This window comes from Rousettus aegyptiacus, unplaced genomic scaffold (genome assembly GCF_014176215.1).
Source record: "Rousettus aegyptiacus isolate mRouAeg1 unplaced genomic scaffold, mRouAeg1.p scaffold_m13_p_5, whole genome shotgun sequence".
NCBI classification, from domain to species: Eukaryota; Metazoa; Chordata; class Mammalia; order Chiroptera; family Pteropodidae; genus Rousettus; species Rousettus aegyptiacus.
Window position 1 is genome coordinate 5,620,972 of NW_023416308.1, and position 21,334 is coordinate 5,642,305.

Consider the following 21,334-nt stretch of genomic DNA (forward strand, 5'->3'; position numbering starts at 1 on the left):
TATATTTGCTATTCATAAGACTCCACTGAGACTGTGCAGAGCAAGAGAGAAAATGAAAATCAGTTAACTGGGTATACTAGCATCGCACAGTTTACTACCAAGTAAACTGTCTTCCTAAAAAAAATTCTGGACACATCTGAATTATCTCCTCGGGAGTTTAAGAATGCTACTTGTTTTTCACTGAAACTGTCCCACTAGCTGAGTATGGCATTTTCTGAGTTCCGCATTATCATTAGGTAGAATTAATCTTTCTCCTTTTCCTATTCGCTAGTTGATAGATGAAAAAACCATATTCCACTGTTTTGAAACTATTTTGTGAAATTTCTTTATTCTATTTTTCAGTGTGGAGCATATTTCCTAAAATTTATGGCACTTCTGCACACATGTAATTTTTTTTATAATCAAATACTTAAATCTTTTATTTTATGAATTTTTTTTTGTTATGCCTACAGCACCTGGTCTTCCTAAGTGGTCTCCCATCCTAGTACTAACCAGGCCCCACCCTGCTTAGCTTTCGAGATCAGACATCAGGCTTGTTCAGGGTGGCATGGCCATAGACCATGAACTGTGGCTCCACTAGGGCGCAAATCCAGGACCTTCTGAATGTAAAGCAGACATGCTAACCTCTACACTACGGAACCACATCCTACTTTATGAATTTTTGCTTTGGTGGTCATGCTTATAAAGTCTTTCCCCACCCCAAAATGATATAAATTCATAGATTTGCTCTAGAATTTCTAAGTAGTTTTTAAAAATACTTTCCTCTTTAACCATTTAGGTTTTATTTTAGTGAATAACCCATCTTTACTCTAGATTTAAGTGTTATCTGTTATCATTTTTTAACAAAATACCCATATGAATTTTGGTTTTTTTTGGATGCTCTATTCTTTGCCATTTTGACAACTATGTTGTAATCTAATTATACTGTTTGGTGAGGCAAGTCTTCATTCATGACTCTCATACAAAAATTTCCTAAATTCTTCTGTTAATACATATAACCTTATAAACTTGAGAATCATTGTCAATTTCTACAAAAATAGAGATATCATCTTTAGAGATTACTTTGAGAAGAACAGACAACCTTACAGTGTTACGTATTTCTCATCAAAGTATGAGAAATACATTTAGTCACATCTTTTGTCCTTCAGAAATGTTTTTGGAGTCTTCAGGTTATCCATGTATACTATGGTTATTTCTACACATTTTAAATTCTGTTCCTATAGTGAATATTTTATTTACTGTATGATTTGCTATTAAATAAACAAATCAATAGTTTTCATACATATCTGAACCAGACCACCTTACTCTTATTAGTACTAAACAGTATTTTTATTGTCTAAATAAAATTCTACTTTATACTGTAATTTATTTGCTTGTTTTTTATTTTCTTTTGTTTTTAATAAATGAAGAGTTATTACTTTGATCTTAGCATACACATGAAGATAAAGCAGAGAATTCCTCTCTAAAAATGTATAAAGAAACAAAATTTATAAGTGGAAGATCTTATTTTAATAAATATACGACACTTCACTATTGTGTGTACCTCAAAGAACTCCATTTAGCTTTCCATCACCTGTTCCACTACACCTGCTTATTTTTTTCTAATCTCATTAATTTCTGTGCCATCCTCCATACCGGCCTCAGTAAATGCTTGTCTCCATTTACTGCTTGGCCTCAGCATGGACACATACCCTTTTACTAGCCCAGAAAACTTTCTAATGGTTCAGTTTTAACAAGAGTATTAGAGCATGGAGTTACTTAGAGCTGGTTCACTAGAAAAGCTACTCCTCCAACTCATAGGCCCAAGCCAACTTCCTTATAGAGCTTTCCTGCCCAGCTACCTACGCAGCCTCCAGCCACAAGACCACCTGCCTATCTATCGCCCCATCTCCCTACCTACTACAGGGTCTCTCTTCCCTCCTAAAGGGCAGGCTGTTGGTCCTGATCACTCATCCAGCTTTAAAGCTGCCTGCCCATCCAACTTTAGCACTTCCTGTCCATATAAAGCCTACTACTGTACTCCTAGCTCCAATAACATATACACTCAGCTACAAGGCTGTGGCCTGCTCACCCTCCTAGAGTACCAACCTTAAATGAATTTGGAATATTTTTAGACTCCTCAGAATCCAAGGCTTCCCAGGCCATATCCTGCTCTGGGATCTGCCTTTTCCTTAGATGGGTGCCTCCTAATGTCATACCTTCAGAAGAGATCTTTTCTGTTACTTATAGGACCTTGTCCTATCAGACCTATAGGACAATCACATGAAAATACAATAGTGCAACACCAGAATAAAATAAAATATGTAATATTATTTCTCAGTGCTCTTCAATCACACATTCATACTTCAACTTCCTCCAATTACTACAACCTATAGAATTCTTCACGTCCCTGAACTCCCTTTGGAATTCAATGCCACCTGAACTCCCTTTGGAATTCAATGCCACCAATGTCAACATTCCATTTTTCTTGAATTCTTTCACATACCTTGGTATCTCCAACTCTGAAAATGCCTAGAGCAGAACTTCTCAATGTGGAGTACATGAACTCCCTGGGGAACTGTGAACACCGCAGAATTAGATGTAGCAGTCTGTGTGCGTGTTTTTCTAGGGTGAGGGCATACAGTTTCACTAAGTTCTCAAAAGAGACCCAAAATAGATTAAGTCTTGAATTTCTCTGTGTTGTCCATAGCAACAAGCAAAGCAACGAACACATTCCAGAACTCAAGAAGTATTTGTTGGTGGGCTACATACACATACACACACATACACACACACACACACACACACACACACACACACACTATACTACTTAGAGCCTTTTCACTCTTTATATAAAATAGTTTTTTAAAAGTATGTGAAGGCTCTAATTTCATTCATTCAAAAGACATTTATACTATATCTGTACTATGTGCCAAAACATAGGCTTTAAGGATTAAAAAAATAATAGTATCGACACACGAGGAGCTCAAAGTTTAATAGTGGAGACAGAAACATCAAATTCCAATACAACGTGGTATAAGGGCATTAGATACAGCCATGTTGGGGAGGGGGTTTAACATGTGGCGGCTAAAATTGTAACACTGTGTAAGCGACTGATACATGTTAAGAGCAGTGGGCAAAGGAAGTACTGGGACACAAACACATTTAAGGGCAGTGTGATGGAAACGAAGCCCAAGAATGAAGTAAGAAAGGGATGATCAATAAGACATGAGAAACAAAGAGCAGCTTCTGAAGGATGGTGAAATGAGCAGTGTCCAATGCAGTTAAGAGTCTAAAGGACCTAGCAAGTAGAGGCTACTTAGCCTCAGGAGTTTCCAAGTTCTGGGTAAAAAAGGCAGATTACAATGGGATGAGTAGTTATTAGAAAATGAAAATTAAGAAGTGTGGATAAGAAGTAAAGACAGAGTCATGAGAAGAATTCAGAATAAAAAATCCTCCTTTTTAGGAGAGCAACTTGAATAAGTTTTCAGGATAAAGGGAAGAAGTAGAGAGGAAGAGGTTAAAGAGTCTGGAAACAGGGAGGTGATATAAAAGAACAAGAACTCAGGAAAAGCAGAATGAAGAGAGTCAAGGGCATGACTGGAAAAATTCAGATTAAACAGGAAGTGAAGTGAAACATCCCCTCTAATAAAAACCAAAGGAAAGAGAATAAAGATAGCGTAGTGGAAGGTAAATTTGTAGATGGAGAAGGGGACAGATAGGTGATGATGGAGATCATCTCCAATAATCATATATGATTTTTCACTGTGACAAATGAGTTGGTAAGCAAAAGAGTATCTTCAGGCTAAATCCAATTTGAATGATCGCAAAAAAGGAATTAAATGAGATTACTCTGTATTAGATTACAGTCAAAGCATAAGTTTAGAGACAAAGTACAAGCTGCGTTATTTCACCAAAGCCAGTAACTATATTTTGATCGGCCCTAACAGTCCAAATGCAATAAAAAAAAGATCTAAGATTAGAGTTTGCAAATTTTTTCTGTAAAGGGCTAGATGGTAAATATTTTTTGGCTTTGAAAGCCCATCTCTATTATAACTACTAAAATCTATCATTGTAGCATGCTTTCATTTTCAGCCACAGCCAATGCTTAAAGGAATGGCCATAACTGTGTTACAATAAAACTTTACTTACTGTTGAGTGGATTTGGCCCACATGGGCCTTAAGCTAGACTGAGAATACTACAAAGAAAATAAAGCAGTAGAAAGAAACATGAGGGAGCATGAAATAAGGAAGTAGAAGAGAAGCCACAGAATTAAAATATAGTTGAGTTGGGTATTAAATAAAAGAGCAAAATATGAATAAAGGAGCAATAGGAAGAGCAGAAAGAGGATGAGGGAGAAAAGCAGGTAAAGGGACGTGGAAAGGAACAACGGAAAAAGCGAGTTGAAATAATATGCCAACTCCAAGGCTGTCAGATGAAGAGACAAAGGCAGCAGAATGTCTGAACAAACAGATGGCAAAATGAAGAAGGTAAAATGAAAGCATCCTGGATCCGTCTGCAATGGAATTTAAATAAAAGATAAAACACCAATTTTCCTGTGACAATCTGATGGTTTCATCTAATTATGTGTTCAAAAGGGACTCACAGAGTAAGAACTATAAAGGTACTTTTCATTTTGCCCATAAATCAAACTATTACATGTATATCATTCAAGAGAACAAATGAAACTTATTCACCATATCGTAAGAAGATAGCAATTATTTCTAGGTCTCTTATTCACTTGAATATGTGTATAAACATGACATTTTGAAATTTATTAAAATCAAAGAAGTTAGCATTAAAAAATTTTAAAGCCACAATGACCTAACTTTAAAAAGTTTCTCCAAAAATTAACTGAAGATTTTTAAAAGGAAAGAATCTTGAATATAAATATCTGCATATTTACAACTACATGAAAAGTTTGGTTTTTATTTTTGGCTTTATTTGGGAACATCCTTTAAAGTAAATGAAGATTTATTCTGACAGCTCAGGTAAACAACAAACCAGACATGACTTGGAGTCAGAGTGTGCTGGATTTGTGTCCTCACTTTTACCAAGTTACTTAATTGTATCTCAGTTTCCTCATCTACATGTGGATAATAATCATACCCACTTCAGAAAGAAGTTGTAATGATTCAATGAAACCAAAGCACATAAAACACTTAACACAGGGCTTGACAAACAGAATATGCACTCAAATTTTAGTTAATGTTATCTACCTTAAGAATTTTATAGTGCTCTTACAAAGAAAATTATAAGATAAAAGCTCAGAAAAGAAACAAATTTTCCTCTTCTCAGTCATTCACATCTATTAATCCTTAAAAAAAACAAACAAACCTCAATCCATTTGCTCATTTAAGATGTAGAAAAGTAGTATCAAACTGATACCAACAAAGACTATTCAAGATAATCTCCAATTCTGAGACAGAAAGGGCGTTGTGAATCAAGAAAATAAAGTCTAAATCCTCAAGACCCAAAGAACAGAGCCGCGCTGAGGTCCTTAGATGCAACTAGTGGTTCACATCCCTGACTGCACCTCAGACTCACAGACCTAGAGCCATTTCCAGGATCAGAATCTCTAGAAATAAGAAGTAAACATTTTTAGAAACTTCATGGGTGACTAAAATAAGAACCTTAATACTAAAAGAAGTATTAAGAATCAATGATTAAACCCCACCTTCCTTTATTCAAGGAGACTAGAAATCTGAGTAAGTCTTTAATACAAAATAAAAGCAGTACTAAATTCCTTAATTTTTGTAATTAATGAACCATGACAAGTAATAACTCTAAAAAAGCTTTCGCTATACTAATAGAACCTCTATAATAATACTTTTATAGAGCGCTACTTCTTCCAAAATAGTGTTAAGAGTCTGGCTTAAGAGACCTGAAATCCTAAACACATGATTTAATACTATTTTCAGTATACCATGAACTGGATACAACTGTGTAATTTACTAAACTGCTACAGTCTAAATAAAATACCTGAAATTACTCCACTACTGATGTCCTCATCAAGAAAACTATTTTTATGTATGTAACAAAATATATCCATTCCTTTATTGAGTGTACTGAACACTGTCAAAGCTGTTGTTCTCATCTGTGTTTTCTTGGCTTTCTACAATGAACACAAATTACCTGATAAAGACATAATAAAATAATAAAATAATAAAAATTTAAAGATATTAATTCTAAAGAGGATCAAAGAATGGGATATCATAAATATCTCAAGTAAGAGTTACTGTTCCAAATTTGAGAAATGCCAATTCACTTAAAAAAAAAACAAAGCATACTGTGAATGGCTGTTAGTTAAATGGCCCAGCACCCAAAACAGGAGGAAATATTTTGTTGTTGTGACCAATACTTTTTCCTGTGTGTTATGTATTAAATTCAACTAAAACTTTATTGTCCCTTTGGTTCATGATCCAAAGACAAATTTTAAATTTAAGAGTAAAATACTTCAACAGAAGTATAAATATAAATAATTTGTGCTCCTAGGCATAAACAAGATCAATTCTAAGGGCAGCAACTAAAAAAAGACTTGTTTCCTTGCATGGGCCACTGAAGGACTCTTACACAAAAAGTGGTCAATCACAGACATTTGAGAAGATACAGGAACAGAACACAGTGCTTTCAACAGCACTGCAAAGCGGTTACAGAGTACCTAGCACTGCTAGCTTCTGAGAAGGCAAGCTAGCTATAGGTAAGAATCTTGTTAAGAGTTCTGAGAGAAAGGTTTTAACTTTCGGGTGGCTTGTAATGTATAAGAAACAGTGTAGGAAAATCAGCACAATAAAAACAAGTGCCGGCATATATTGAATCATGAATATTAAAAATTGTTGAGTTACAATTTGCAATAGAATTAACTATAAAATTTGATCTCCCCCTAAAAAAATCAACTTAAGAATTTTAGAATCAAGTTCAAACTGGCCCAGAAGAGTCGTTCGATGTTATTGAACACTCAGCACTGCAGACTATGCTCTCGAAATGATTAACAGCAATTCCTATATTTTCCTCAATGAACACTTGAAACATACTAAATTTTAATGTAACTACGTCACCACTTTTATATTCTCAAAATATAGTCCCATACTCTGAATGTTCTTTAAATAAGTGTTCTATTTCTTTACCATTTTCATCTTCATTAAACAATCATTTTCTATCTACAACTCTGTCTTTCTCCCTTCATCTTGGGCTTTTATTTCCAGATTATAAAACTAAAGCATTTATAAAACTATGAGCATAATAAAAACAGAAATGTTATTTATAAGCGTAATAAAACTAAAAATTTATAAACCAAATCATTGCAGAACAAATGGGACAAGAAATTTTCAGTTGAGTATAATCAGTAGTATTCTTAACCATGAAACTGTAGAAAATCCTTTACAAACTGTTTTCAATAGAACACAAAGTCTCATTATTTACTCTACTAAAAGTACTAAGGAATCTTCTACTGAAATTTTAAATGTTTTCCAAAAAAAATGCATTGAAATTCCCATCTGTCTTAATCGGGTTATTCTGAAAATCCCGTATTTCTTTAAAAAAAAAAAGCCTGCATGATCAATGTTCAGAGTCCACGTGAACGAATCTTATAAACCATGAAGCATATTTAGGAAATCAAAACTCACCTCTTCTTGCATAACTGGAGTCCATATCTTTAAACTGTACCACAACGAAGTCTGAACACTTGAACAAAATACTCTCCATTATTTCTTCACGTTTTGGCCCCGAACTTGATTCTGTACTTTTCTCATGTGCAGCATCAAGTACCAAATCACACTAAAATAAGACATGAGTAAGTATTCAAACATTTATAAAATAAGAGAGGAATTGTTTAGCACATCAAGGCACTCTCTCTTACATGCCTTTGACAAAATTAACCTATCTCGAGAAAACCTTATAATCATCTTTCTCTCAGAAATACAATCTCTGTTATCCATCATTCAAAAATCCTCTCATCTAAAAGTTGGTCCTTGCTACTATGGTCTGTCTTAAACACATTAATTGTGATAAAGAAGAAAACGATGGACCACCCCCTACCTCGTAGTCCACAACTCCATGAAAAGGCTGAAATATTTTAATAGGCTCAGAGAGCAATAAGTCTTTTAGATTATATGAACCATCTATAAAATAATCAGTATTTGAAACTGAAGAGCAAAATCATTCAAAGTGGTTTTAAAAAGTGCTTTAAAGGTGAAGGACTGAGTATGAAAATGGGACAAACATACTCACCTCATAACTATAAAATGCTAAATCAGAAACTAAGAAATGCTGTCTGGAAGCCATACATATATACAGTAGTTGACAATTCATGGGGCTTCACATTTAACAAAAAGGAAAAGAGTAAAAATTACCTTAGGACTGTACGTTTTAAAAACTCCTTCATATATGCCTCCATTTTTCACTTGTACTTCACATTTGGATCCCTAAAAACATACAAATAATTTATCAAAGAAACAATATGCTACATAGGGGGATCATTCCATAAACTATGTAAATGTCTAACCAATGTACTATATACTTGAAACTAATAATAAAATTTTTAAAAATTGTTTTCAAATTATTTTTTATAGCTTTTATCAAGCTTCATTCAACATATCAGATATTTATTGACAGAACAACAGAAAGATTTAAAATGTATCAATAATACAATGAATTTTCAAAATTCTTCAGGAGGCCCTGCTCTGCACAGTTTTCAATATAAACTTAAATACTGAGGTATTTCTGACTCCAACTCTAGTTTTATTAGGTGACAAAAGAATGCATTAAAGACAATTACTAATATTATTTTGTAAACAAGAATGTTTTTATAGTGCGTTACAATAACGTGGGTAGAGTTCTCTCTTTTTTTCTAAATTATCTCAATTAAACATGACCTAAGAAAAGTTACACAGAAAATCATTCATCTACATTTTAACTTTATGAAATTATTTCACTCCCAAGACAATTTCTCCCCAATAATCTGATAACTCACAACAACTGATGTAAGTATATGAACCATCCTCATATTTGCATAGATCCCATCAAAAGAAATCTGGAATAGTAAGAAAAAACATTAGCAATCAGAATTTATCCTTGTATATACATTAAAGTTAACATTTATTTTGTTACAAAATGTTTAGTTAGGTTTGTAATACCTTACATGCATTAAAGGAAGATTTGGTTTACTATACTCTTTTGCTTCCTTAGAGAACAGAAGCTTAAATTTTCAAAAGTGAAATCAATCATACCAACTAACAGTGTTTTAACTATACATGATACAAAAAAGCAAAAGCGAACTTGCATTGATTAAAAACAAAACCTCTTAGTAAGAACAGAAAACAGATCAATCATTGGGGAGTAGGGTTCACTACAAAGTGGCATGAGGGACTTTTGGAAGGGATGGATCTATCTCAAAACTCACAGACCAATACACTAAACAGGGTTAAGTATACCTTAATAAATAAATGGGATGGAGCAGGGACAGAAGACCCCTGACTACCTTCTCTCAGCATGTATCGATCAATGACAGTGCTCTAAGGACTAATTGGCCACCGACTCGGTGTTACATACTACATAAGTGTGTGTCCTCCTGATTCTAAAGAGGCAAATCTGTCTGATAAAGACAAAGTCTCAATAATTAGTGATAGCTCATTTATTTCTTCCATAACATGGAACTTACACCTTTTCCCTTTCATGCCCAGTTTATTTTCACTGATAAAGTTCTGAAATTTAAAACTAAAAGCCCCTTTCCAAGGCAGAAAAATGAAATAAAAGCATATTAATTCAAAATCAAAAACCCAAAAAGCTCTGCAAACTCCACTTCTGCTGTTCCACTTATCTTTTAGGAGTCATTCACTTAGATTTGTCTTTAGTCATTTATAAAAGAACAAATGAATTATTATTTATGCACGACAAATATTTATAGATTCTAGTCATCATCGAATATAATATACAGAGCTAATAAGTTTATACCAAACAGTACTGACCTATAAAAGATATTTGAGATATAAAAATCAAGAGAATTTTTTTCCCTTGGCTTTTGGTCTATGGTTTAAAAATTCCCATTTTAGTTACCAATTTTTCCAAACGAATAATATCCAAGTTACTCACCGTAGACTGAGGCAGTCCTTTGCTATTGTTTCGACCTCTGAAAAGATTAAACAGTATTTATTAAATTCGACAGGCTAAACAAGCTAAAATATTTTCAAATTTAAAACATCTAATTCCATTTAAATAAAGCACAGATAATCTGTGGGGTGGGCTCATATAATGTTAAGTATAAAAACTACCTAAGCAAGGCTCTGTGCTTTGCTGCTCCAAGGGCCCCGAACAGGGATCAGTCATGGAAGGGAGGACGAAGAAAAGAATGTGAACATAATAAAAATCAAATAAAAGAAATAAAAATAAAGATAGCCTGCTGGAAAAAATAAGCAATGCTAAATATAATTTTCACTCCAAAAGTAACCACTCTGTTACAAAAAGCTACAAAGGTGCAAAATATAAACAGTATTCCTGATTTGACTGACATCGAGTCACCTCCCATATTTTTCCCTCACCTCTAAAAATAGGTACTGTGTTAACAACTGCAGAAAAACATTTGAAAGTTAGTTAAATCATTCAAAGGTCTTTCACATCTAAATCCTAAGTGACTTTGTCAGAATCTATACCACCAGTGTCTTTCCCTGCCAACCCCTCCCTCTGAAATACTGTAGTATACCAAAGTTGGCTGTCACGTTAATTTAATTACAGAACATAATACAGCCTAAGGCTTGTTCCATTGGAAAAGATTAGGCCCCTTATGACAAAAACATTAATAAAGTGAAATGTTATAACCCTCATAAAAATTAGTTACCCTGGAATAACAGGACTGGAAACTCATTTTAATAAAATAATCACAACTCTCAAATTAAGCCACAAACTTAATACATTCAAAGAGAAACACAATTCAGATCCAAAAAATTTAACAGTATGAATGGTGTCAATTCCCAGTAAAGTAGCAATGATCTGAGGCAAGGGCCAGTTTGGTCTCCAACTCTGTCACTTTCTTTCATCTACAAAATAATGTCTTGAACCAAATCACCTCTGAAATTTCTTCTATTTCTAACATTCTGATTCTGTAACTCTGCCTCACACACAGCACAGAGAAATACCTAAAGTCTAAGGACTATGACCAATAATTTATCATTTACAAAACTTATGACAAACCAGACATGGAAAAGCACAATGCCAAATCTCTGCCCCTACCCTACAGGTGAGGAAACTGAACCTTAGCAGTTAAATATCTTGACCAAAATCATCTCACTGATGAGCAGCAGAGAACTGGTATTTGAACCGAGTGATCCGAAGTCCAGACTTTTCATTTCTAGGTCATGCTGCTCTCTGAAATTGCATCACAAGGAATAAACTAACACCACAATTAAGCCTAACTGAATTCCTCTGTTTTTCAAACATCATTTGAATTTATTAGGTTTTTCTATTTGTTTGTTATCTGTAGCCTAAGGCTAAAAAATGGCTAAGCTTGCTTGCAAGAATTATCCAGTGGTTGCTAAAATGACAGTTAAAAGACGTAAACAAATACCACCAATTAAGTGCCCTTAAACGGCATCCCCGCAAAGCTATTGAAGAGTTTAAAACATAAAACTTCTTTATACAAGCCATACTTTTTAATTGTACATTTATATCTTTGACTAATAAAGAATGTCTTAATAATCCAATTTAGTTGGTAGAAAAATAGTTAAATAGGGGGGAAAAACAGTGGGATAAAGCAGTACGGTGTGTAGAAATCACTCATTTCCACTGATCTACCAGGTGCTTGGACCCCCAGGGAATGTTAGACTATCACAGCAACATTCTCTAAAAATGATAAAAGCCTGAATTCATTATTTTTTTTTCTTTCTGGATCCACTCTGATTATGCTTCTTTTTTTAGTATTTTGAAACGAAGCATCCTAATATTTCATAGTAACAAAAATTGAATCTCAAAAAAAGCCAAGATTATGTCTAGTCCTAAATATGATTAGATGAATCAGATTTATTAACAAAACAATATCCAGGATTCTGAACTTTCAATAGTTACTAAAATATGAGGTTAAAACTGTGATTCAAAATGCCAGACACTATAGTAAGCACAAATTAACACATAGAAACTTACAAAAGTAAGAGGTTACATTGCTCCAAAATAATACAAGGAGGAGGAAATAAATGAGTTTATAAATAAGGCTGGTATGAGTTCATAACTTTTGAAGCTAGGTGACAGGTGTAGAGGGGTTAATTATATCATTCTGCCTGCTTTTTAAATTTCCCTAACTGAAATAAAAGTGCCTCCTAAGGGGATGCAATCAGAGCCTGGATTTAATTAAATTTACAAATCTACTAATTTAAAGATACATGGGATAGAAGAATATATTAAGTGATACCATGAAGTTACAAAGAAGTTAAATCCAGAATGTGGTAAATTCTACATAACAAATGACAGCTTCTTCAACAAATAAATGAAAAGAAAAAATCGGCATAGAGGAAAAATTATTGTAAATTTAAAGACACACATAAATCAAAAATTAAGTGTGGGTTCCCAATTTTAAAACATATTACAAAGCTACAGCAATTTAAACAGTGTAGTACTGGCATACTGATAGACATAAAAACCAATGGAAAAGAAGAGAGCCCAGAAAGAAACCCTCACTATAGGGGCAACTGATTTTTTTAACAAGGTGGTTTGGACCATTCAACGGGGAAAAGACAGTCTTTTCAACAAATAATTCTGGAAAAACTGAATATCCAGATGCAAAAGAATGAAGTTGAACTATTACTTTACGTGATATACAAAAATTAATTCAAAATGAGTCCAAGACCTAAATTTAAGAGCTAAAAGTTCGGAACTCTTAGGAAAAAGATCTTCATGACCATGAATTTAGCAATGATTTCTTAATGGTGACACCAAAAACAAAGGCAGCATAAGAAAAAAATAGACAAAAGGGCCTTTATAAAAATTAAAAACTTTTGTGCAAAGAATGCTATCAGAGAGTGAAAAGACAACCCACAAAATTGGAAAAAAAAAATTTGCATCTCATATCTGATAAGGGGTTAACATCTAAAATACATAAAGAACTCCTACAACAACAAAAACAAATACGACCTAATTCAAAAACAGACGAGACTTCAATAGATAACATTTCTTCAAAGAAATTATACATTTGGCCAAAAGATACATAAAAAGATGTTCAACATCGCTAGTCATTAAAATGAGCTACCACTTCACCCCCCACTAAGATGGCTACTATCAAAAACAAAACAAAAAACAAAAAAAAACAAAAACCTCCAGAAAATAACATGTTGGCAAAAATGTGGAGAAACTGGAACTCTTGTGTACTGCATTGTAAAATGCTGCAGCTGCTGTGGAAAATAGTACAGCAGTTCCTCAAGAAAATTAAACACAGAATTACCATATGATCCAGCAATTCCACTTCTGAATATATACCCAAAATAACTGAAAGTAGGGATCTGAACAGATATTTGTACACCGATGTTCATAGTAGTATTTACAAAAGCCAAAAGGTGAAAAAAAGAAATGTCAACAAATGAATGGATAAGCCATGTGGTATATTCATACAGTGAAATATTATTCAGCCTTAAAAACAAAAAAAAGTTCTGATACATGCTACGACATGGATGAACCTTAAAGACAAGCTAAGTGAAATAAAACAGACACAAAAGGACAACTGTTGCACAACTCTACTTTCTGAGGTATGTGGTCAAATTCATAGACAGAGAGTAATGGTAGATGACAGGAGTTGGAGGGTAGCTGGAACAGAAGTAACTGCTTAATAAATACAGGGCTTCCTTTTTGGGAAATATTTTCATTCAATAGAAGTGGCAGCAGCATAACAACGTGAATGTACATAAAACCACTAAACTAGACATTTACAAATGGTTATACCGCTCAGTCATAAAAAAGATGAGAAACAATGTCATTTGTGACAACATGGATAGATCTGGACAGTATTATGCCAAGTGAAATAAGACAGAAGAAAAGGACAGGAATCATGATTTCACTCTATGTGGCATATAAAACCAAAAAAAGCAAATGAAAAAAAAAAAAACAAGCAAAAAAACCCCACAAACTCATAGACAGAATCGTGACTAACAGCAGGTAAAGGGGTATGGGGAGGGCAAAGAAGGTAAGGTCAAGAAAAGAGAGCATACAATAGAGTACTGGGTGGTGAGCACACAACAGAGTACACAGATGCTGTATTATAAAGCTGTACACCTGAAACTTTTGTTACCAACCAATGTTATCCAACAAATTTAAAAATTAATTTAAAAAATGGTTAAAACAGTAACTTGTTATGTATATTTTACAATTACAAAAAAAAAAAAAAAAAAAGCTCCAATGTTTTTTCACAAAGGAACTTCATTTGCAACAGTGTGCAGAGAAGTTCATGCCTACCAGTGCTCTCCAAAACAGTGGAGGTGGTCAAAAGCAAGTGATAGGAGATGAGTGGAATCATTAGAGATACAGGCTTAGCTGGATAAAAAATAAAATCCAACTATACTTTGTCTATAAGAAAAATACTTTAGATTCAAAGATACAAATAGATGGAAAGTAAAAGAATGAAAAAAGATTTATCGTTCAAACAGCACATAAAAGAAAGCTAGAGTGGCTGCACTAATATCAGACAAAATAGACTTTGAAACAAAAAATGTTAAGAGACAAATAGGGACATTTTATAATGTAAAAGGGTCAACCCAACAGGAAGAAAAAGGCATTCTACTGTGCTCTGTACCCTTTCGCATAGCTCCCAGACTATGGAAGTTTAACTCTTCACAGAAATTACCTGTGCCACCCTGAGCCAGAGCCCTGCTTTTTCACCTAGGGAGCTCGTCTCATGCTCCATTCCCTTGTCACACTATAAACCTCACAAGCGAATTCTAACTAATAAATGTAGAAGGAATAAGGGAATTAGGAGGTTACATTTGGTAACCACTACAGTGATAACTGTTTCAGGCAAAAATCGCCAATAGATACTGAATCTAGAAAAGCAGAAAAAGTGTATTTATACAGTCACAAAGTAACTCCCCACCAGAGAATGATTAATGACAGTGAAAAATAACTTTGTAGTGATCAGAGTTAACAGAATCAGCAATGGAACAAATGTACACCATGCATCTACTGGTAGCATACAATGAGAACACACGCATCACTTCCATGCTATTCTTGCCAAAAATGCATAATGTGGATCTAATCACAAGGAAACATGAGACAAACCCTAGCTGAGACATTCTACAAAATAACCTGTAAGATTCCAAAGTGTCAGGTCATAAAAGACAAAGAAAAACGAAGAAACTATCTCAGATTAAAGGAGGACATAAAGGCATGACAACTGAAGGTAACATATAATCTCGGAATGATTACTGGACTACGAAAAAAAAAAAACTATTTGTTGTAAAGAAAATTAGAACAATTGGTAAAATCCGAATAACTTCTACAGAAAATAGTTTGGCATAGTATTAATTTCCTTGACAACTGTAATATAGTTTGATAAGAGAATATCTTTGTTATTAGGAAATATATTCTCAAGTATTTAGAGCTAAGAGGCACCATGTCTATCATATGTTTAATAAAGTAACTTTAATTTTATATTATGTATATATCACGAAATGTCACGAAAGTGCTCTTATTCTCATTTAATTATTTTTAAGTTTTACAATGGAATTCAATTGATTTTGATCTACCAATTGGGAAAAAAAAGTCAACGCTAATGAACAAGCTCCACAAAAGCAGGAACTTTGTGCTGATCACTGATTCAAAAGCACCTATCATAAAAACGAAGGGTTAAACTGTAGATCAAACATATTAAACAACCTGTGAAAGAAAAATTGGATGAGATGATTGAACTGGAGGTTCTAGCTTATGTAATAAAGGCAAGAAAATAAAATAACACACAATGATTGGACAGAAAGGAAAAGTATCTTTAAAAGACAAACATGATCATTAATGCGGAAAATTCTACAAAAAAAAAGCTACTACAAATAAGAGAGCTTACTTAGCAAAGCTAACTTGAAATGGACCAATTACCTAATCATAAAAGGTTTACATAAAACTTTTAAAGGAAAATTTGAGGGGGTGGAGGAGAAACTATAAGAAAAATTTTATGACCTTGGGTTAGACAAAGATTTTGGATAGCAGAGAAAAAATATAAACCATAAAAGCAAAAACTTATTAAAATAAAGTCAATACACAGACAAGGAAATACTCGCAAAATATGTCTGATAATAGACATACTGAGAATATATAACTTATTAGTAAAAAGGTTAGCCTGATAAATGTGCAAATGACTCACACAGACATTTAACCAAATAAGAATTATTGGGTAAAATTAAAGGCCAACAATACCAACTGTTAGTGAGGGTGCAGAGCAACTGAAACTCTCATACACTGCTGCCAGGAAGGGAAAATGACACAAGCCATTTTGGAAAAGAGTTTGGTGGTTTCTTATTAAGTTAAACATACAAGCTAGCAATCCCACTCTTAGGAAATTATTCAGGAGTGATGTATGTGAATGTTCAAAGCTGTTTTATTCATAATAGCCAAGAACTAAAAACAGCCCAAATGTCCATTATTTGGTGAATGAATAAACAGACTGTGGTAGTACAGTCGGCCCTCTGTATTAGCGGGTTCAAAAAAGAGATAAGTTGTTGCTGATGTGTACTATGCAGTTAGGCCTACAACAGTTGCGTCTGTACTAAACATGTAGACTTCTTGTCATTATTTCCTAAACAATACAGTACAGCAACTATTTACATAGCATTTACATGTTATAAGTAATCTGGAGATGATTTAAAGCAACGGTCCCCAACCTTTTTGGCACCGGTGACTGATGCCCCTATAAGACTCTAATGCTTGATGACCTGAGGTGAGCTGAGGCGGGGATGCCAGTGCTGGGGAGCGGCTGCAAAGACAGATGACGCTTTCCCTAGCTCATTGCTCACCTCCTGCTGTGCGGCCCAGTTCCTAACAGGCTTCGGACCAGAGGCTGGGGACTCCTGTTCAAAGTGAAAGAAGTTAAATACGAAAAGCTACATGATTCATGACTCCATTTATATGACATTCTAGAAAAGTACATCTATACAGAAATCCCATCAATGACTGCCTGGGGCTGAGGGTGAAGGGAGAGGACTTAATATAATAAGCACAAAAGGAACTTTACAGGGTAGTTTCTTTAACTGTGGTAGTGATTACATGACTCTACATATCTGTCAAAACTCAAAGTACTTCATGCTAAATAGGGTGAGTTTCTTGTATGTAAATTGTATCCCCAAAACTTGCCACTCCCCAAACTAAAAGGAGATCCAAAGAAACACCCAAACTGTGTACCTAAAAAAAGGTTGAATTTTATGATACATAAATTGTAACTGTGATGTGAAAAACTTATTACATTGTGCATTTTAAATTGGTGAATTTCACTATATGGAAATTATGCTTTGGTAAAGCTTTTTTTTTTTTTGGTAAAGACAGACAATTGGGAAAATCTGAACTGATAGGATGTTAAATAATACTCGGGAATTAATGTTAATTTTTACATGTCCTAATTGTATGTTTTTAAAACTTCCATTCTCTTTGAGATACTCTGAAAATACAGAAGAAATGACATGATGTCAAGAATTGCTTTGAAATAATCTTGGGAGGCTACAGTAATCAAGACAGTATGGTACTGGCATAAGGAGAGATACACAGAGCAAAAATCTTACACTTATGGTCAATTGATTTTTGAGAAACCTACCACAACAATTCAATGGGGAGAATAACAACAGTCTTTTCAACAACTGGTGCTAGAACAAGTGGATACTCAAGTGGATAGTTAAAGAATGTACTAGCTGGATCCGCCTACCTCATACTGTACATAAAAACTAACTCAAAATAGATCAAAGACCTAAATAAAAAACTATAAAACTCTTAGAAAAAAACAACATCGAATAAATCTTCAAGACCTTGGATTTGGCAATGGATTCTTAGATATAAAACTAAAAGCATAAATAACAGATGAAAAAAAAAAGATGAATGGGACTTGACTCCAAAAAAGCTTTTCTGTTGCAAAGGACATCATCAATACACGAAGGGCAGAAGGAAGAAATATGAGAGGACTGTGACTAAATGTTACAGAGGAGATCTCAGACAGTCCCAAAGGAAACCCAAAGCTCCAGGACTCCAAAGTGCAGTGCTTAAAAACAGAGGGCGTACTAAAACCTAAAGGACTACTCTACCACTTTTCACACAACTCTGTTTAAAATCCTGGCTTAGCTACTTACTGTACCCCTAGAAAGGTTACTTAACCACTCTTGTCCTCAGTTTGCTTATTTGTAAAACAGAAATAAGATCACAGGAATGCTGAGGATCAAATAACATAACATGCAAAAGACAGAAAGACATACATAGCCAAAACTTTTCACATTGTATGTTTTAAACTGTGAGGTTTATCATATGTCAATTACACCTCATTAAAGTCGTAAAATAAAAAAAAAGGAGTCTAGCAAAAGAAAGCCCTCAAAAACTGTAGCTTTCTAAAACTTTACATTTAACAAATACTTTTGAATGAACAAAATGAACACAGCCTTGTCTTCAGGTACCTTGCCTTCAGACAGCTTACAATTCAGAGGTTATGTCTATGACAGAAAGTTAAAAATGTGTATTTTCATACATACACTTTATTTGTCTCATTCAGAAGTGGTATCCACAAGTAAAAATATATACAAACACACTGCCAAGTCAATATGGTAAAATAGGTAAATGCTGTGCTAATTTTCTCCTACAACTACATCAAAGTTACAACTAAATTCAGAACAGCTGTCATTGAAAATCTCTTTAAGTCTAGCTGAATAAACAGACAGGAAATCCTATAATTCAGGATATACAGAAGCCACATCGAGACTGGTAGGAGGGGCAGAGACATGGAAGAGCTGATCCCATACCCATTTGTGGTGGCTAAAAATCTGGAGAGATATCTCAGCTATGGAGGCTCCCCCTGATAAGTGAAGGGTCCCAGCTCTATACCAGGCTCCCCAGCCCAGGGTTCTAGTGCCAGGGAGAAAAGTCTCTCTCCATAATTTATGGCTGTGAAAACCAGCATACATCGTGGCTAAGTAAGATGGAGGGCTGGAGAGTCCCAGGTGTTCTTCTTAAAGGCTTGTGCACAGACTCACTTGCTCTGAGCTCCAGCACTGAGACAGCAGCACAAAAAGCTCCAGGGACATATAGGAAGGAACTGAATAGCCTGGCTGAAGGGGCCAAAGAGGGGTGAAGGAGCAGCTGTCTCCCAGAAAGAAGGGCTGACAGAAACCACTGTTCCTTTTCCGAACCCTCCCTTCACCCAGCCTGCATGCAGAGGAGGGCACCATATCTGACTCTCAATCAATCTGGCTAACCCTGTGCACTCCACCCAGGTTATTCGCTCAGACCCTTCCCTGTGCTTTTCTATACAAACAACCTGTCTTGGCTCATGCTGTGGACTTTCCTAAGACCTCTTTAAGGTTCACAAACCCCCCAAAAGCAGTTTCTGGCCTCAGCATGACCCGTACCTCTTGCTAAGCACCTCCAAGCCCAGCACAAATGGCAACCATCTGCAGGTCACTTTGCAGCTCACACTAAGTTGCCCTGGGCAGGGCATAGGCAGCAGCTGACTTTGGCCGGCACCAGAGACCCTCCCAAGAGGTCTGAGAACCAATCAATATACCCAGTGGCCAGCTTCAGACCACACCAGAGCACCACCCAACCACCTCCACAAACCACACACCCAAAGCGCAGGCTTAGCAAGCACCAGAGCCTGGCTAAAGCGAATCCTGCTCCGTAGGGTCGGCCCCTGCACAGCAGCACCTCCACTGTAGTCTCAGCCAGTCCTCACAACCAATCAGCCTGAGGGTCTATCCAACAGCAGTCAAGACTCAACTACAACAGGAGGGCACACACAACCCACACAAGGGACACGCCTGGAACACCAGCTCAGGTGACCAAGGAGACTGCGCCACTGGGCCAGACAGGATACCTACTTCCAAAGGCAGTCACTCTATCAAGACGGGGAAACATAGCAGCTCTCTCTCCCTAACATAGAAACAAACACAGGGAGGCAGCCAAAATGAAGAAACAAAGAAACATGTCCCAAATGAAAGAACAGAACAAAGTTCCAAAAAAAGACCTAAACATAGAGATAAGCAGACATCAAGTCAAAACACTGGTTATAAGGATGCTCAGTGGTCTCAGTGAGAACATCAACAAAGAGAGAGGAAACAAAAAAAGAACCACTCAGAAATGATTACAATAACTGAAATGAAAAATACATCAGAGGAAATCGACAGCAGATTAGATGAAGTAGAGGATCGAATCAGTGATTTGGAAGACAATGTAGCAGAAAACACTCAATCACAACAGCAACAAGAAAAAAGGATCCCCAAAACAAAGCAGGGATCCGCAAACCTTGGGCTGCAGACAAGTACTGGTCCCTCGCCTATTAGGAACCAGGCCACACAGCAGGAGGTGAGTGGTGAGCAAGTGAAGCTTCATCTGTATGTGCAGCCGCTCCCCAGCGCTAGCATCACTGCCTCAGCTCTGCTTCAGATCATCAGGCGCTAGATTCTTCTAGGAGCACTGGGCTCTGGTGCCACAAAAGTTGGGGACTGCTGGTTTAAGGGGCCTCTGGGACAACATCGAGCATACCAACATCATCATCATATGAGTACCAGAAGAGAGAGAGAGAGCAAGGAATTGAAACCTTTTTCAAGAAATAATGATGGAAAACTTTCCCCAACCTGGTGAAGGAAACATACATACAAACCCAGGAAATGTAGAGAGTCCCAAACAAGATGAACTCAAAGAGGGCCACACCAAGACACGTCATGATTAAAATGGCCAAATGTTAAAGACAGAGAATCTTATAAATATCAAGAGAAAAGCCGTTCATTACCTCATGGGAGCTCCTATAACACTGTCAGCTGATTTTGCAGCAGAAACTTTGCAGACTAGAAGAGACTGGCACCAAATATGCAAAATGATGAAAAGCACCTACAACCAGGACTACTCTACCCAGCGAAGGTGTCATTTAGGATTGAAGGACAGATAAAAGAACTTCTCAGACAAAGAACAGCTAAAGAAGTTCATCACCACCAAGCCAGTATTGCAAGAAATGCTAAGGGGACTTAAAAAAAAAAAAAAAAGATAAAAAATATGAATAATAAAATGGCAATAACTACATATCAACAATTATTTTAAATGTAAGCTGATTAAATGTTGCAATCAAAAAACATAGGGTAGCTGAATGAGAAAATAAGACCCTTACACAGGCTGTCTGTAAGAAACTCACTTCAGATCAAAAGACACACAGACTAAAAA

At 35.4% G+C, this 21,334-nt stretch overlaps 1 protein-coding gene and 1 pseudogene across 29 annotated transcripts in view; both read right to left on the reverse strand.

Annotated features, from left to right (window-relative positions):
• The window catches only part of ATXN2 (ataxin 2), a 103,109-nt gene that overhangs the window by 63,782 nt on the left and 17,993 nt on the right, over positions 1 to 21,334 (reverse strand). For all 29 annotated transcript variants that reach the window (XM_036220768.1, XM_016149720.2, XM_016149711.2 and 26 more), the window contains exons 2-5: positions 10,070 to 10,106; positions 8,952 to 9,011; positions 8,332 to 8,403; positions 7,606 to 7,756 (exon numbers count right to left, since the gene is read on the reverse strand). In XM_036220768.1, the coding sequence (XP_036076661.1) occupies positions 7,606 to 7,756; positions 8,332 to 8,403; positions 8,952 to 9,011; positions 10,070 to 10,106 (320 nt within the window). The remainder of the gene's footprint in view (positions 1 to 7,605; positions 7,757 to 8,331; positions 8,404 to 8,951; positions 9,012 to 10,069; positions 10,107 to 21,334) is intronic.
• LOC118603573 lies at positions 444 to 559 on the reverse strand (annotated as a pseudogene).